At 33.1% G+C, this 19738-nt stretch overlaps 1 protein-coding gene across 1 annotated transcript in view; it reads left to right on the forward strand.

Moving 5' to 3' along the window:
- The window catches only part of LOC101898944 (thyroid receptor-interacting protein 11), a 97505-nt gene extending 81648 nt beyond the window's left edge, over positions 1 to 15857 (forward strand). The window contains exons 3-7 of the mRNA XM_005180854.4: positions 217 to 3470; positions 5470 to 5633; positions 5702 to 5905; positions 14563 to 14841; positions 14906 to 15857. Of these exons, the coding sequence (XP_005180911.2) occupies positions 217 to 3470; positions 5470 to 5633; positions 5702 to 5905; positions 14563 to 14841; positions 14906 to 15258 (4254 nt within the window). The 3' untranslated portion in view covers positions 15259 to 15857. The remainder of the gene's footprint in view (positions 1 to 216; positions 3471 to 5469; positions 5634 to 5701; positions 5906 to 14562; positions 14842 to 14905) is intronic.
- Positions 15858 to 19738: the final 3881 nt, after the last annotated feature.

Consider the following 19738-nt stretch of genomic DNA (forward strand, 5'->3'; position numbering starts at 1 on the left):
AATGAAATCTTGTCGTAGACTTTATGGCTTTTTGTCGTCTAGCTAGCTATACAGAAATACACACACACATATATACACACACATGTATTGGGAAATAAAAATTCAAAGAAAAGTTTAGGACTCCATAAAAATCTGTAATTTATGAACAAACATGTTTAGCTGTTGGAAAAACAATTAAAATTAATTTTCATCTCTGCTTTTTTTTTGTAATTTCAGCCAATCGATAATGCAGCGGCAGGTGGTGGCGTCAGTGGGGCATTGGAAGATAGTTGGTGCTGGGAACCAGATAATGTCAAAACAACCGATTCCGAAACCTCTTCCGGCAATGGCAATGAAATTGTCAACATCACATTGGAGGAGATACCCTTGGGTTCCTCTGCCAAGGGCCTGGGGAAAACGAAAATTCATCGTTTAGGCAGTGGCGGAAATTCTGGAGAATTGCAAAAACGCATCCATCAACTGGAGGAGGAAAATAAACAATTGAATAATTCTCTGGAAGAATTAGATACCCAACATAATCTGGAAATGCAAAATGTCTTAGAATTGAAAACAGAATTGCAGGAAAAACTCCATAAGGTTTCCAAGGACTATGAGAGCTTAAAGCAAAAACATGAGGAAAAGTTTGTGCAAACTGAACTGGAAATGGCAAAACTGAGAAAGTCTCAAGAGCAGGCAGAAACTGAAAAGCTTTCCATTTCCCAGGAAAATGCCACATTAAAGCAAAAGCTTGAAGAAAGCTCGCTGGAAATAAAACGGGTTTTTGTGGAAATGTCGGATTTGCAAAGTCTGTTGGAAAAGAAAACCTTGGATAATCAAGAGTTGATACAACGTATCAAAGAGGTGTCTGAAGAGGCCCAAACCGACAAGGAGGAGTTGCAGCAAAAGTTGGATTTACTCACCCAAGAAATTGAGCAATTGAAGGTGACAAAAACCAAAAAGACCTCCGAATCTTCAAACAGCAGTTCGAATGGCAAACAAAGTGAAGATGAGTTTATTGTGGTCAGTGAAAAGGATGCCAACTCCCCTTCGTCGGGAGGCACCCCACCCTCCAAGGAAGAGCTTAAAGATCGTGTTGTGGCCTTGGAAAATCGTGTTTCAGAATTAACCCTGGAAAATGGCAGCCTTTCTCTGAAGCTACAAGATCGTGAAATGGAAAAGGAATTATCCCTAAAGGTCCTCAAGGATAATCTCAAAACTTTGCAGCAGGAAAACGATGAGCTCAATGAAAAATTACGCATGGCCTTGATTGATCTTGAGGATCAACAATTTAAAATTTCGGATTTGAAAGAAAAAGCTTCAGAGGCCATTATTGCCCAAGAGCAACTTAAAGCTCTGAATGAAGAGAAACTGAAATTTGCTGCCGAAATCAAGGAGATGCGGGAGTACATGAACAACTCCTTGGAGTTGGAGAAACGTCTCATCCTGGCAGAGCAAGAAAAGGAAACTTTGCAATTAGAATTGCAAAGCTCTAAGGGTGCCGTGGAGAGGATCAATGCCATGGAACAGAAAATACAAAATCTGACCTATGAAAATCAACAGCTTAAACTCAACGCTGAGGCTGAGACGGAAACGCTTAATAATAGTGCCGAGTTGGAGGAAAAGCTCAAGGAGCTCAGTGTTGAAAATACCCAGCTCAAAACAGAGCTGCAAGAGAGATCTGCTAACAGCAAAAAACAACAATGCGTCACGGATTTGGATGATGAGGAAGGCGATGATGATGGTGTTAGCAGTACGAATGACGAAAGCTTTTCAATGGATAAGCTTAAGAGCTTACTCAAGGCTTTCTCAACTTCCTCTACAGATTTACAAAGTCTAAATCTGGAAGAATATGAGATATTCTATAAAAATCTCAAGGAAAAACTGAGCAAAATTGATTCCCTACAACGCGACCTAAATCACATGTCCGCCGAGGTAATGGATTTGCAGGATAGCAAATTAATGTGGGATCATGAAAAGAAAACCCTGGAGGCGGACATCTCCCAATACATCCTGCAGTGCGACGAGCTAATGAAAAACAACGAAATACTCTTAAACGAATTGGAAAACTACAAACGCAACAAACTCGAAACGATCCACGAAAATAACGAGGAAAATGTCATGCAGCTAGAGACTCAACTGGATGAGTGTACCAAACTGAATCGTACCCTAGAACAGGAATACATGGAGTTGAATGAAAAAATCGACGAGTTGGAAAAGGAAAATCAAACACTCAATGAGAAGCTGAGAGAGTCTCAGCGGCAGTATGAAAGCCTAACCACAAGGGAAAAGGATCTAAATCTCCAGGTGGAGACCTTGGAATTGGAGAAGTCTAATTTATTGCTGAAATTCAATGAATTCGATTCTAAGGCTCATGAAAACGAGGAGGAGAGTAAAAAGCTCCAAGAATTCCAAGCGAAATGCAATGACTTGGAACAACAGCTGTCGACATTGGCCCGAGATCATGCCGATCTGGTCAATGCCATGCAGAAGCAAAAGGAAAGTCTCCAAGAAAACATACTTGCCAAGGAGGAGGCCGAGAAGCAGCTAAGGGCCCAGGAAATTGCCATGCATACCAGAATGGAAGTGGAGAAGGTCAGCCAACAAGAATTACAAGAGAAATTAAACAAATCCTCAGCGGAGGCCGAGAAATTCCAACAGGAACTAATGGCAAAGAATATTGTTTGTGAAAGTCTACAACAAGAAATTAAAGTTTTGCAATCCTATGTCCAGGGGGCAGAGACACTGGCCAATGAAAAGGTTCAACTTGAGGAGCAGCTCATGGAAAAACAACAACAAACCCAAGAGCTGCAAGAAGAACTCAAGAGCTTAAAGGAGAAACAGGACTCGATGATGAAAGAACTAGAAGTCCTTGAGAAAACCAAAGCAGCAGAAGAAACCTCAACAGAAAGCCTGGCAAAAATTGCCGAGCTGGAGGCCAAACTTTTGGCCACGGCAGATTTGCAAAAATCCCTGGAAACTCTGCAATTTGAAAAACAGGAATTAATCAAAGCTTTACAACAAAAACATGCCGAAAATATGCAATACTATATGGAGATACAAAGATTAACACCCTTGGTGGGTCAACCACAAACAGAAACAGCTGAACCATCCGCCACGGCCTCTCCAGACACCGTGAAACCCTGTGATAAATGCCCACAATTGGAAACAACAATTACGGAGCTGAAAAAACAACAAGAAAAATTCCAAGATCAAATTAATTTCCTCAAAGAAAAATCAGATATTTTGACAACGAACCTCCTAACGGAACAAACCAATCAGAAATTGGTACAAGAGGAAAAGGCTGATGTCTTGGAGCAGAATGCCACGCTACGTAAAGATGTGGAACGTTTGAGAGCTCATCTCTTGGAAATCGAGGATATGCACACACAGGAGTCGGTAGAAATGCAAAGAGAGTTGGATGAAACCAAGGCCCGCATGCAGGAGCTGGAAATTGAAGTTTCGAAATCCAGCAATGCCTATACATCGGCAAGGTGAGTTTAAATAAAAAAGATTATTATAAAATAGAAACAAGTAAATAAGCTGTAAGTTCGGCCAGGCCAAACTTTGAATATCCTCCACCATTTGGAACGAAATTGGCAATACCAAAATTGAAACAATTCTGGTGAATAATGTCGCTAAAATCATCAATATACCGAATATAGGGAGATACCATAATATGGGGGCTATATGAAGGCGTGGATCTGCACGGACAATTTTCTGTCATAGGCTGTAGTATTTCAAATACCAAATTTGAAACAATTCCGATGAATAAAGTCGCTAAAATCATGAAAATACCGAATATCGGGAGGTGCCGTTATATGGGGGCTATACGAAGGCGTGGATCTGCACGAACAGTTTTCTGTCATAGGCTGTAGTATCCATTACGAACTTTAAATACCAAATTTGAAACAGTTCCGGTGAATAATGTCGCTAAAATCATCAAAATATCGAATATCGGGAGGTATCGTTATATGGGGGCTATACGAAGACGTGGACCTGCATAGACAATTTTCTGTCATAGGCTGTAGTATCTATTACGAATTTCAATTACCGATTTCGAAACAATTCCGGTGAATAATGTCGCTAAAATCATCAAAATACCAAATATCGGGAGGTACCCTTATATGGGGGATATACGACGACGTGGACCTGCACGGACAATTTTCTGGCATAGGCTATAGTAGCCATTACGAACTTCAAATACCAAATTTGAAACAATTCCGCCGAATAATGTCGCTAAAGTCCTCAACTTTTAAGTCCTGAATAGATGACCTTTAAGTCCCTTATAGACGACCTTAAAATCCTCAATAGACGACCTTAAAGTCCCCCCTAGACGGTCTTAAAGCCCCCACCCCAGACGGTCTTAAAGTCCCTCATAGACGGCCTTAAAGTCCCCCTAGACGGTCTTAAAGTCCTTTATAGGCGGCCTTAAAGTTCTCGCTATAGACGATCTTAAGCTACTGATTATAGACGACCTTAAGGTCGTCTATAAAAAATACAAAGACTTCTATCCATCTTGGACTGCTTTCAAATTGTTTACCCTAATAACCCTCCTACTGGTGTTTTATACAGGTAGTCTTCTCATAAGCTCTTTAGGTCCTTAGAGCAGCTTTCCAATTAGAAAATTTCATCTAGTTATTAATAGGACATCGATTCTTCTGAAGGCTTAGTTTATTTCCAATATCAAACCACAAACCCCTTTTCAGCAAAATTTGCTTCTCCTCCCTTGTGTCGGCAGGCTATTTTAAAAACCATTTTCTTTATCAATGCCGATGACGACTCTTTTTCTTTCCTTTGTTACCCAAAATTATCTAAAAAAATTCTTTATCAGAATACCGGAGACAAATAGAATATTAAATAAAAAACGAAATGAAACGCAGCACAACACAAAAATCGTTAATTAACCAGAACAAAGACTAATACTTCCATTTGGTTTTTATGGCACAATAATGCCAGAAACTCGACAATACACATCTACACTACACCTGTGTAAAGTTTGCACAAAAAATTATTATTATCAGCTAATTATAACAAATAGTAGCAGAACGACGAACGACGTCGAACAAGCCAGCAAATGAACGAAAATTGGCACAAAAAGAGCCGGTGTTGACTGGGTCTGACTGGCTGGCTGGTTGATAGGTGAAAATATGAAGGCATCCAAGCAAGGCAGCAAAAATGCTCAATTATTGACGACGCCATATTGTCGGCCATTTTGTGTGTCACAATCCCGAGGAGAGGTGTCTGGCAAAATGCTATAGAAACGTGTACTTTTCAACAAAAAGAAAAAAAAACCCAAATTGTTATTAACTTTTGTATGCATTAACAAATATTTCTTATCGTTACGCCTGCCAACAAATGCCAAAAGCGGGAAAAGTAATACTTCTATGGAAAAAACATCCATAGCACCTTTGAATTCTTTATTTTAATGGGCATTCCAGAAAAAATGCATTTTCTAACTAATTTTGTTTGTTTTTTCTTCTTTTTTTCCAGCATTCGTGCCAATCAGCATGCCGAAACACTGCAGGCCCAATATGCCCTAGTTATACAACAACGTGACGAATTGCTACACAAGCTATCACTGGCCGAAGATCGTGAATCGAAAAATCAGGCTGCCTTAACGAATTTGCAATGTGCTTTGGAACAGTTTCAGAATGGTAACTAAAAACATTGAATAATTTTTTAAACAATTTAATAATTATAATTTGCCATTTTCCCCCGTTAGACAAAGAAAACGACATCAAATCGGCCACGTTGCGTATACGCAAAGAATTACAACAGCATTTGGACAAAGAATCCCAACTACAATTGGAAATACAACAGCTGCAAGCCCAATTGGCCGATGCCACACAGGGCTTAAATGCTGCTGCCCGTTTGTCCGATCAATTGGAATCATGTCAACAGACCATACAGGCCTTAAGAGAGGAGGGTAAGTTAAATGGGATGGTGATTTCGGTACATCCAACATTCAAATTAAGAAAAAAAGAAGTGTGAGTGACTAATCATCAGCAACTGTAGATAATCCCAACGGATGAAGAAAAAACATTTGTGTGAACTAACATTATTGAAAGGTTATTTTTTCGACGGAAAACTCCATTAACTTAACAAAAATTGTAATTCTGAACTTGAAAAAAGGATAATTTAAACATTTCTGGCTTTTGATATCAGAAAACCTTTAAGGCGTCTTTGTAGACAGCCACAAAGACGTCTTTCCGAAAGACCTTAAAAGTCTGTTTAAAATCTTTATAGACTATTTAAAAGTACTTCAAAGACTAGCTCAAAATTGCCTTTAAAAATGACCTCAAAGACGACCTTTACCTTTTTATAGGCAACCACACCACACATAAACGACCCAAATGACGTCTTTAAGACGATATTATAGATGACCTTAAAATTTTCTGGCTTTGATGTAAGAAAGCTTTAAAGGCGTCTTTGTAGACAGCCACAAAGACGTCTTTCCGGAAGACCAAAAAAATTTGTTTAAAATTTTTATAGACTATATAAAAGTACTTCAAAGATGAGCTCAAAGTCGCCCTCACAGACGACTTTAAAAAAGGCCGCAAAGACGGCCTTACCGTTTTTTAGGCAACCATAATATTGTCTTTATAAACGACCCAAATGCCGTCTTTATTTTGGTGTTTGTGTCGGTTTTATATACTTTCTAAAGACATCTTTCTTGAAGGTCCTAAAAAAGTCTTGAGATTATGACTCTAAAGTCATTTCAAGACAATCTGAAAGTCGTATTTATTTGTATTTTTAGATGACGTTAAGATCAAATTTATGGATGATTTTAAATTCATATTTTAGATGAGATTTTAATTCATCTTTATAGATGACCTTAAAGTCGTGTTATAAAGATTCTAAAGTCGTCTTCGATAAAACCTTGACCTTGATAGACGATTTGAAAGTCGACTTTTTGACCGAGCTAAAATTCCTTATCTTTATAGACGGCTTTAAAGACGAGATCAAAGTCGTCTTTATAGACGACCTGAAGACGACTCTGAGTCTTCGTATTTGTATTTTTAGATGACGTTAAGGTCGCATTTATGGATAATTTTAAAATCATCTTTTAGATGAGATTTTAAGTCATCTTTATAGATTACCATAAATCATTCTTATTGACGACCTTATGTCTCCCTATAAAAACTCTAAAGTCGTCTTTCAGGGTTCCATAAAAAGTCTTCTTTAAATGTTCGTAGCTCCCCCAAAATTGTATGTATGGACGAGCTTGTATTCGTATTCCTGGAATACCTAAAAACGCCTTCTTAAAATCTTTATAGTTGTCTTGATAGACAAACTGAAAGTCGACTTTTTGAACGAGCTAAAAATTGACTTTTTACAAGACCAGAATATTTTCTTTATAGGCGACCTCAAAGACGAGATAAAAGTCGTCTTTATAGACGACCTGAAAGTTTACTACACAGACGACCTGAAGACGGCTTTTAAGTTGACTTTATGGACAATCTAAAATCCGTCTTTTTAGACTTTAAATTCTTATTTTTAAATGTCAAGATTAATGTCTAAAGTGACATTTCTTGAAATCTATATATATAGACGATCTGAAAGTGGAATAGACGACTTGAAAGTTTACTTTAAGGACAACCTAATAGCCTTCTCTCTAGACGACCTTAAATTCTTATTTTTAAATGGCGACTTTCGAGGTTATAGAGAGCCTCTAATTCTTATTTTTATACGATCTTAAAAATCTTTTTTTATCAATCCTAATAGTAGTTAAGGTCGCATTTATAGATTATTTTTTATTCATCTGTTAGATAATATTTGAGGTGCCTTAATTAACCAGCTTAAAGTCATGTTATAGACTTTCATTAAGTCTTCTTGATATCTGTATAGATGGACGACCTGAAAGTGGAATATATAGACTACCAGAAATGGAAATGGACGACTTAAAATTCGTCTTGATTAACAACCTGAATGTCGCCATTATGGACCGCCTGAAAGTCGACTTTATAGGCGACCTTTAAAACTCGTTTTCATACTACATTCAAGTCGTAATTTTAGACCCTTAAATCGATCTTTAAAGTTATCATTTTAGACGATCCTAAACGAAGTTACGGTCGCATTTATGAATGATTTTGGATTCATCTTTTAGATGATTTTAAATTCTTAAAGTCCTTATTGACGACCTTAAAGCCATGTTATATAATTTTTAAAGTCATTTAAAATCTTCTCGATATCTGTATAGAAAGTGAAATTTATAGATTATCTGAAAGTCGACTAAATGGACGACCTAAATGTCGTCCAAAGCTAGCTTAGAAGGACGACCTTCATCGCCTTTTTGGGTTAACTTTGGCTCGTCTTAATGGAGGAAATTAATGTCGCCTATGTAATATATCACTTATTTGAAAGGTCCTTCTCCTTGAGCCCGAAATATAAAATTAAATACATCTATAAAGTCTTATGTCTATCTATAGATTCATTATACGATGTCTTCTACAAATAAGATTTTATTAATATCATCCATCAAAGCTTGGTTGATTAAATTATTCTTTTAAAAAGTTCAGAGTTATACCAATTCAAAAAATGTGCTAAAAAAATAAAAATAAATCTTAAAATGCACCTCAGCACCAAACACTCACTCATACCCACACTCAAAATCCACCTACCAACACCAAATATTTTCTTTAAACAATTTATTCTTTCCCCATCCCTCACCTACACCACGAATATCAAATACCACAAACTAAAAGCCACGTAAAAAAAAAACAAAAACCAAACGAATGTTCAACCAAAAAAAAAACCAAAATCATTTACCACCTCAAAGAATTCTTAAAAATAAATATCAGCTGGTAATTCTGGGATTTATTTACAAAAAACATTGGCATTCCCCGGAATTTCAGTTGGTATGGATTTTTTCGAATTCATTTCTTACACCATATATAACTAATGTTAATGCAAAATAATTGATTTTTTTCAAAATACAATAATAACAAATTATTATTTTTTCCAAAAAGTTGCAAATTTTTATTTTCTTTTAAATTATTTTTATTATGATTTATTTTCTCATTTTTTGTGTGCATATGTTATTTCATGTTTTGTGTAATTATTATAATGTGTGTGCTTTATTATTAAGTCTGTTTGTTTATAATATTATTTAATGTTTTATAAGACTTCATTGGTTGTTTTCTGAAAAACGAAAATTTTCAAAAACCAAATGAATTAAATTTGTCCAATTTTCGAAGAGTTAAAAAAACATTTATTCAAATTGTTAAATTTGTTATATGAGACAATGTTTAATTATTAAGGAAAAGATAACAAACGACATATGGCTGGGGCTATAAAAATGTTGCAGATAATTGTAAAGAATTAACTTTACATATGATTCGTAAAGTTAATTTTTCCACAATAATCTGCAGAATTTGTATATCATAAGTCATACGGTCATATCCGTTGCAGGACATTTAGAGTCGATCTAGCGATGCCAGTCCGTCCGTCCCTGGGTTTGCCTGGCATTATATTATTATTAAACTTAGATTGAGTTCGGAGATGGGCAATATCGGTCCACTCCTTCATGTAACTCCCCCACAAAAGGTCGAAATTTTCAAAAAAATTTAATTTTTTATTTTTACTCCAACTTTGCAAATCCTAATATTTGCATCAGTGGTAGGTCATGTGCGAAAATGGACAATATCGGTTCACTCCATCAAGTACCTCCCCCACAAAGGGTCTAAATTTTGAACAATTAAAACTCTTATAAAATGTAAATGTGATGTAAAAGTCCGATTGTCATCAAGTTACACACATCACAATATTTTTATGAATCCAAGGTCTGATGTGAAAACGGACTATATCGGCCCACTCCTTCTGGTACCTCCTCCACAAAACGTCAAAATTTTAAATATTCACGAAGTTCATAAAATTCATAAAATACGAAATTAATATCTCCATCAACACAAGATCTGTTATAATGATGGTAGAGATCGGACCATTCCTTCTGGTTCCGCCCCCACAAAGGGTCAAAGTTTTGAATAACAAAAACGATCATAAAATCCTAAAAAAAAAGCATCCGGTTCACTCCAAATTACACACATCACACTATTTTTTTTAACCCAACGTCTGGTGTGAAAATAGGAAATATCGGTCCACTCCTTTTGGTACCTCCACCCACAAAGGGTCAAAATTTTGAGTATCCATGAAGCTCCTAAAATTGGAAATAAACATCCGATTCCATTCAGACTTGGCACATCTGAATATTTCCATCAACACAAGAACTGTTATAAAAATGGTACAGATCGAATCATTTGTTCTGGTACCTCCCCCACATAGGGTTCAAGATTTTTGAAAAACAAAAGACTCAAAGAAAACGAGATAAGCATCCAACTCTCTTCAAATTTCACCCATCCAAATATTTTTTCTAACCCCAGATCTGTTGTGAAGATGATATATATCTGCCAACCCTTCTGGTACCTCACCCACAAATGGTCATAATTCCCAATGCTTATATCTGTCTTAACTTGCGAAACAAGTCAGCGATTCTTTACATCTTGCTATATCTAAGTATTTCTCTCAACCAGAAACCTGAGATGAATATAAAATTTATGATTTTGAATAAAAAATGTTCGATTTCCTTCAAAATTTTGAACATGCCAATGTTTTTATCTGTATTAGATGAAGTATGAAAATTGAATACTTTTGTAACCTCCCGCATATTTTCACATTTTTCCAAAAATGTTCACATGTCTCATATAAAGTATAGGAAGTAGTCGATATAGTCCAAATCTGTCATGTTAAAATATTTATATCAGTCTTAGATCAAATACGAATTAGTCAATATTGGGCAAATGCTTCGGAACCCCCGCCATAAAGAGTCAACAGTTTGAATAATCATAAGTCAAGGCTGGGGTATACAACTGTCTGCAAAACCGACTGATACTATTTTACTTGTTTCAATGGTGAAGGGTATAAAGTCCTTTATAACTTCTTTTTGGTCTTGGAACCTTAACTAGGATAGTAAATATGTTACTCAAACATTTTTTTCAATGTAAGACATAATAACATCATTTCCCATATTGTATGTTTTCTGATCTATGTTTTTTCACAATCATTTTGTTTATATCATTTATTAATTTATAGCTTTAACACATATCCATATAATTTTCAACGCTATTTCTTCCACTCCTCTTCGTTTACCAAAAAACAACTATTAAAAAATATATATTCAATCAAAAATGTCCGCTTTCAAGAAATCTCATTATGTAATGTGGTGATTTAGATTTGTTTCCAATCACGTTGCATGTGGAGATTACTTGGCCTGGCATTAAAGTCTTCATTTTGTTTACCACTTTTTTTTTTTGCAAATTTTGTATTTTGTTTTGCTAATGTTAATTTCAAAATTTCCAAAAAAGATATATTAAAAATCTCTTGTGCCGTCCTTTTGTCTACAAGCATGTTAAATTATTAATTTGTTTTAAATTTATTGTTTTTTATTTTTGATTTTTAAAAATGCAACTTTTTTTATTTTAAATTACTAAGGTTAGGTAAAAGTGCGTGTTTGAATAACCAACCGGTATCCCGTTAACGTTCGCAACCAACCAATCAATCCCAACTTCGTGTTTTCCCATACTTTTGTCTGTCAGAGTATTACATTAGGTACTGGTGTTGATTTTTTCAAAAAACGTTGTTATTGTTTTTCTTATAATAACAAACATTTTACCTACCAGTACTTATGTCATACTTACATACAGATGAAATGTAAATATCATCATCAACCAGGAATGAATGAATAAACAACCAACGCTAAGTGTTACAAAATATAAATCTCCCTCCTAAAAATATGCACCGAAAAACCCCAAATAAAGCATGGAAATAGAAATAAAACAACTAAATCAAAGAAAAGTGAAGTGTTTATTATTAAGATAAAAACAATAAATATATATGATAGTAAAAAATAATAAAAAGTGATAATAATAATATGAAAATGTGTTAATAGTATACATAACGACGTGGGTGGATGGAAATGGGGCTTGTTGACCAATGCCTTATTGAATCGTTTTTATCTTGATAACCAATCAAAAGTGTTGTAATTTTTTGTTTGCATATTTATAAACTGGATTGATTAGGTCAGAAGCCTTTGAAGTAAATAGAACTAATTTATTTCATATTTTTGCTCAACCTTTCCTTGGTTATATTCCAATTTCTTTAGAAGCATTTTTTACTAAATCTCTTGTGATTTGGTGTCTGTCGAGATCGCAACGTTCGAAAATTTTTCTAATTTCATAATTTGATATAAAGTTGCGTTCAATTTTAAAAGTCGAGTTCTACATCTGCCTTCAAGTTCAAAAGCGATATGACTTTTTAAGCTCATATTTACATTGGTGCTGGCAGAGCAATTTGGAGCTGTATTAGATGTTGCACATGTATTGAAGCCAGGTGGCTTTACAGTTTTTTTTTTCAGAATTGTCTTGATTCATAATTGTATGAAAATTACAATTATACCCTACATCATGATATAAAGCGAAATATGTTTTTATATTCATAAAATAAATTTTTCTGACCACGCCACCTTCCAAATTAATTTAAATTGGCTACAGGCACGCCAAGAACGAAGATTAACTGTAGCGGTCTATGCTTTGGTAAACCCCCTATTTGATGTTAAGTTATGTTTTTTGCGTGTTTGAAAGGATTTAGTCGCAATTGCATCGACAATAATCAAAAAACAAAAAAATTTACTTTCACAAAATCGGGTGTAAAGATAGAGTATAGCGGACCACTGCTTCAGTTCCTCCCCAACAAAGGGTCAATATTTTGAAATAAATGCGAAATAAGCATTCGGTTTTTTTCAAACTTCACACATCCGAATATTTCTAACAAAACAAGTTCTGATGTGAAGATGGACCACTCCTTTGAATACCTTCCCCACAAAGGGTCAAAATTTGGAATATCTAAAACGATCATAATAGCGAAAAATGCATCAGATTCTTTTTAAACTTCGCACATCCCAATATTTTAACCATTACAAGATAGGGTGTGAAAAACCAAAAGCCTTGGTGTAACTTATCCCTTCGGGAAAATTTTCAGCTAATGATTATAAAGAAACCCCTTTTATTACCGGGCAAAGGAATCAGTGTCTTCTTCTGAAACAGTTTGACGTATTCGGAAAAGCTAAAAATGATCGCGTACGAAAATTTTCTATGAAGGGGGTCGAATAAAAGCTCCTTGATTTTGCACTTTCGATGTTCACTCTCTATGGGTTTTTTAATAGTTGCTTTTCAATAGGCATCCGTAAGCCTTGGTGGAACTGACCTCTAAACGAATTTAAATGTGAATTTTTGATTCTGATTTCTCCTTTTCTTTTACTCGTTGACTAATGAAAATTGCGAAAAATCGCTAACCGAACTAAGAATTATCGTTTTCTTGTGGGACAGTTGGACGTCTTCCGAAGGGCTAATAATAATCCCGCAAGAAATTTTTCTATACAAGGGGGTCGATTAAATGCTCCTTGATTTTGCTGTTTCAATGTTTCCTCTCTATGGGCTAGTTTTCTTAATGATCCCTTAACCTTGGTGGAACTAACCTCTAAAAGACTTTAGCTGATTTCCCCGTTTGTCAGTTCCTTAGTCACTCACTGGCTAAAAAACATCATCTTTTTATGGGGCAGTGGGAAATCTATCATTTAAAAATTTTTTTGAAGTTTTATTAAATAAAAATTTGGCCAAAAATTAAAATTTTTTGAAAAAAAAAATTATTTTTTGAAAAAAAAAATTAATTTTTTGAAAAAAAAAAATTTAATTTTTTGAAAAAAAAATTAAATTTTTTAAAAAAAATTTTAGATCTCAATTTTGTTTTTATTTTTTTGAGAAAATCTCGAATTTTTTTAAAATTTTTAAGAATTTCAAGAACGTCTATGATTTATTTTTCTGGGTCAGTTTTTTTAGGATTGCTGTTCTTAAATGCTCTCCAACCACCTTTTTTTTCGATTTCTAGCTCGATTTCCCTGTGGGAACCGTCTCAATTTTCTCAATACGCTTTCTTTCGTCTGTCTTCTTGTCGATCGATTGGGCGTCTTCTCAAACAATAGGTTGTTGTTGTCCAGTTTTACTCCTTCAGCCCTTAAGACACCTTTTTTTTGTCGTATTTTTATCAGACCTCCTTTAAGGTGAACGCCACCAATTAATTTTTTTCTACGTTAGGATGTGTTCTTTTCCCAGCAGCCCACTCAGAACGCGATTCTAGCCAAGAAAATATGCTTCTTCAAAATTTCATTATGCACTACAGCTGACTTTCCAAACCTCCCAAAAACATAGAAATTTAATTTGTGAAGATTCAAAATAGTTTTCAATAAAATATTGCAAATATATTTTTTTTTTAATTTGTTTCTCTAGAAATATGTGGTTTTTTCACATCCATGTGATAAAAAATCAACATTTATCGGACAATATCTTTATTTCCATCTTACCTAACCATCGAAGTGTGTCTTCTGTAATTTCTATTAAAATTGTAACAAACTGTGTCGCAATATTTAACAAAAATATTATTTCATTTTATTTATCTCCTGTTTTTTTTATTTTTTCAATCTTTTTTTCATGCATTTAATAATTTTTTATATTTTTCTCCCTCTCAAAATTTCAGTGGATACCCTAAAGCAACTGAATGCTGGCTTGGAAAAGAAATTATCTTCGGCGGAATCTAGTCAATCGGATAAGATCGAAAAGTCACTCATCAAGAGTTTACTTATCGGCTATGTGGTCAGTCAAAATCCGAATGATAAGCAGCAGATTTTGCGTATGATTTCCTCGGTACTGGATTTCAATCAGGGAGAAACCGATAAGGTGGGACTTAATAAACAACAAGGTGGATGGTTGGGATCCTTGTTGGGCGGTGGTGGTGGAGCAAGTGGAGGTGCGGCAGGTAAGATAAATTGATATAGTCCCAGTTTATTTATATTTTAATATTTATTTGATTTTATCCCTAGGTTCCCATTCCAAAGACAACTTGGTACAGGCTTTTGTACAATTTCTCGAACAGGAATCTCAGCCACAATCACAGCGTCAACAAATGCCCAATTTGCTTAATATACAACATTCCTCAACGTCGGCGGCCACAACATCATCGCGGCGTTCATCACAAATTACCAATCCTATTTCACCGTCACAACAACAACAGCAGCAGGCAACGACGGCATCTCAATCAGCATCACCTTCAACAGCAACTACTCACACACCCGTGCCCATACAACCTTTGCTACTTACTTCAACGGTTTTAGATGAATTCTCACCCACACGAAATTCAAGTTCCATACTAAAGGACATCTTGAGTGATTCGTGATTATTGTAATAGAAATACTTAAAATTATTTTTACGTTTTCCTTTTGCCTTATTAGTTTCCTTCTTTGATTTATAATAAAGTTTTGTTTATTATTAGATATATTTTCTTTTCAAAAAAATGACCTTTTGAATTTCAATTATTTTTTTTTTCCAAAAAGAATCTTTAAATGTAAATCATTAAATGTAACTCCCTTACTGTGGATAGTGCAATTATTTTGTGAACTTTTCCTTTTGATATTTCCTGTTCTTGATATTGACAATTTAATTTGTTATTGTTTCAAATATGCAAAAACAATTTTTGTTCCATTTGTTTTGAAAAAAAAATTGATAATTTCCTATTATTTTTGTATAATTTCCAATTATTTGCCATTAGATCCCCTTTGTACATAGTGTTGTAACCGTGATTAATTATGTTGAAAGACAATTTTTCATTATTTGTTTTTTTTTTATTTGAGGCAAACACCATAGCTATATAAATATTGTATACAAGAAGAAAAAAATAAGAAAACATCTACATATTTGTAAATCCTTTATCTGATTTCTGATATATAATCCACTTCTAAATAAACAAGAAAAAAAAAAAACATAATTTTAAGAAAATATATTTGTTTTATTCTAAATTGAGATATTTGGAGTGCTAAATTAACATTACGGTTGCATTTAATAGAGGAAAGTTTTCTTGACGCCTGAAAATATGCTTTGAATTTGAAATTGTCTTAAACATTGAAGGGTAACACTGGCAATGACATGTAAATAGCGCCATCTATTGAAACACATGATTCAAAAACGCAAATTTTTTTTTTGGAACTCAAAATTTAATATGTCTTTCATATGGGCTTTAACGAAAAATTTATATTTTTTGATATAGCGGTTCAAAATGTGATTTCTTAAGCAGTGTCAAATATATACGGCTGGAAAAAAACATTGGACTGGGGAATGGTTTGTCCGAAAAGTCCACACAACAATTTTAGGCCTTCTTAGTACTCGAAATGTACAATTTGTTCAGTTTGACAAAAAATTTTAATCAGATATTCAAGTTTTTGTATTTTATATAAATTTTTGCTTTTCTCGGAAAGAATAATGGGAAAATGTGTTCCTCTTACACCAAGAGTCTTCAAATCGTTTATTACGAAGTTTACCGAGGAGGATATTAGAAAAACCATTGCACAATGGACCCATATCTAATATTGCCCCAGAAACCAATAGCGACCCAATATCAAATTTCAGGATTTCAGCTAAGCAATTTCCCCCTTAATTAAGAACCATTTAGCATCCATTTCAAATTTCAGGAATCCAGCTCTATACCTTCAACGAACACCAAATATAGTACCATTTAGTACTTGTTGTATAATTTAAGTACACGTTTCCAAAATTGCCTACATATCTCAATTCCAGATACTCAATATCAAAATTTGAGGATTTCAGGCCTGGCATTTCACCTTATAGCAAATGTAGTGCTATTTAGTACTATTCGTACAAATATAGGGTGCATTTCCAAACTACCGCCCAATCACAAGCACATATACCATCGGTAATCTAAATATCAAATTTAGGAATTTTATCTCTATCCCCTCACCCAATACCAAAAATATAGTACCATTCAATACCTCTTTTGTCAACTGCAGACACCAACAGTGACATCCATATCAAATTTGAGTAATCCAGCTCTATCCCTAATATAGTACCATTTAGTACTTTTTGTATAATTATAGTACTCATTTCCAAAACCATTTCATATCTCATTACGGAACACCAAAAGTGTCCTAAATATCAAATTTCATGGTTTCAGTCGTATCCCCTCACCCCTTACCAAATTTAGTACCATTTAGTACTTTTCGTACAAATATAGAACGCATTAAAAAAAACACCGCCAAATATCAAGTATTCTAAATATCAAATTTTAGAATTTTATCTCCATCCCTTTACCCACTCACAAAAATATAGTACCATTCCGTACTTTTCGTACAATTTCCGAAACCACCTCCATATGTCCAGGCTAGATATGAACATCCACCCTAATTCAAATTTCAGATTTCAAACACTATTTGTCCAACCAATACCAAATTGTACCAAATATGGTACTATTTAGTACTTTTCGTGCCCTTGTAGCACACATTTCCAAAGTCGTCTGTTTTCCACAAACCTACCACCAATAGGGTTCCAATACAATTTTTTTAGCTTCATCCGTTCACCCTAAACCAATTTGTTCCAATTTTAGTACCATTTAGTACAGTGCGCACACTTAGTACATATTTCCAAAACCCCCTGTATATATCAAATTTACTCTCCAACCTTGATTCTCATAACAAATTTCCATATTTAAGGTCTGTCCGTTCACATAATACCAAATAGTACCATTTTAGAAATTTAGTACCATTTTGGAACCTTTCGTAAACTTAAAGTTGCACTTTCTATAAACCCTTTGGTACCTCTATCCTGCACTCCATCAGTGACTCTCACTCTAAATTTCAGAATTCTACCTCATTCCGTTTTTCCAATACAAAATATTCAATTTTGAGTACATTTTAGCACTTTTCATACCCATTTAGTACGAATTTCGAAAAACCCAAAATTTCAAGATTCTAGCTTCAGTCATTTCATCGGAGGGTTGATTCTCAGTCAGTTATTTCACTACTCTATTATATATTTTAATAAACGGACATTGGCTGAGGTTATATATCTGCCAGCAAAACCGACTGATATTTTATTGATTTGCTACAATACAGCCTTAAAAGTAGGCATTTTTGAAAAATTAATTCGCCAAAACCATGTTCCACTGTAAAAAGCATAAGAAAATTTGGCTTCCCAAAAAATTTTTCTTGCTTTTCAATCATGTGTTTCAATAGATGGCGCTATTTGCATGTCAATGCCAGTGTTGCCCTCTCATTTCGGAGTGTGTTAACATAGCGAAGCATACTTCAAGGCGCAACTTAATAAAGGTGATACGGCATTGAAATAGGTGTGCTTGAGGTATTTATTATTTTTTTTTCGAGTTTTTTATTTTTTTTTTTTTGACAATTTACTTACCTTCCAGTTAAACCAAGTCCAAAAACATTTAAAAATTTTGTTTTTAATGACATTCAAAATATATTTTTGACTGATGTTTTATGTTTTTTTTATTGTGTCTCTAATATTTTTTGTATTTTTCGTTCTTTAAAATGAGTTGTGTATTGTTGTTTTCATTATGATTAACAATGGATTTTTCGTTTTGTTCTATGTAAATAAATTTTTGTATATATTTTGATACATTTTTTGTTTTTGTTGTATTATTTTTTATATATCAATAAGTTTGTGGTTTGCGATTTTCAATGCATCAAATAATGTATATATGTATTTAGTGTTTGTGTTGTTATATTTGGCTAATTACTAACATTTACAGAAATCTATATAGTTTCATCGTATATATGTATAAATATAAAAATTTCTTTATTAACAATTTGGTTTATTTTTTAAACTTAACAGAGGGAATAGAAATAGAGATTTTATTTTATGTGGGAAAATAAATATATACTTTTTTTGCTATAAAAATGGGAAAGAAGTTTAACTTTTTTATAGGATTTTTTTTTTTACAACAGTATTACAGATATTTTTCAGATATTCATAATATACAATAAATGACAAGAAATTGCAATAAAAAATTAAAATAAAAAAATCTAATCAAAGAATTTTGGAATTTTTTTACAATAATATTAGATATATTTTTCAGATTTTCATAATATACAAAAAATGACAAGAAATTGCAATTAAATTTAATTTAAAAAAATTAAAATAGAAAACAAATAATTAAGGTTTAAACAAAATCAAGTAAAATATTTACAGTAATTTCCATTAAAAAATAAAAAAATATTTTTTATAAAACCTATTTTTTATATATTGATTTTCTATTTTTATATATATATATATATATATATATATATATATATATATATATATATATATATATATATATATATATATATATATATATATATATATTTTTTTTTTTTTTTTTTTTTTTTAAGTTTTATTAAAAATATTTTTAAATTAAATTTTTTTTTAAATTATTTAAACCTTATATAATTTTTATTACATACTTAAAAATAGCTTAGAGTTGTTTAGAAGTTAATTTTACAATTTATTTATGGTCACAGAAAATATTACAAAAAATCACTTTTTTTAAAAAACAAGTGTAGTTTAACAGTTTCTAAAAAATAATTATAAGTTATTTTTTACAAATATATTAATATTAGTATATGTATATATAATTTATTTTATTTTTTTTATAAAATTTTCAAAGAGTGTAACAGCTGTTTGTTTTGTTTTTATTTGTGTAGACATAGAATAAATAAAATAGTATTTCTTTTCTTCTTATTTTTATAAGTTTTTTTATATATATATTTTAAAAATATATTTTTGCGTGTATATATATATTAGATTACATTAATGTTTTATTTTTTTGTGTGTTTGGTTTTAAAACAGTTTTAAACTTGAGTTCGTTTCTT

The sequence above is a fragment of the Musca domestica genome, unplaced genomic scaffold, assembly GCF_030504385.1.
Source record: "Musca domestica strain aabys unplaced genomic scaffold, Musca_domestica.polishedcontigs.V.1.1 2, whole genome shotgun sequence".
Taxonomy (NCBI): Eukaryota; Metazoa; Arthropoda; class Insecta; order Diptera; family Muscidae; genus Musca; species Musca domestica.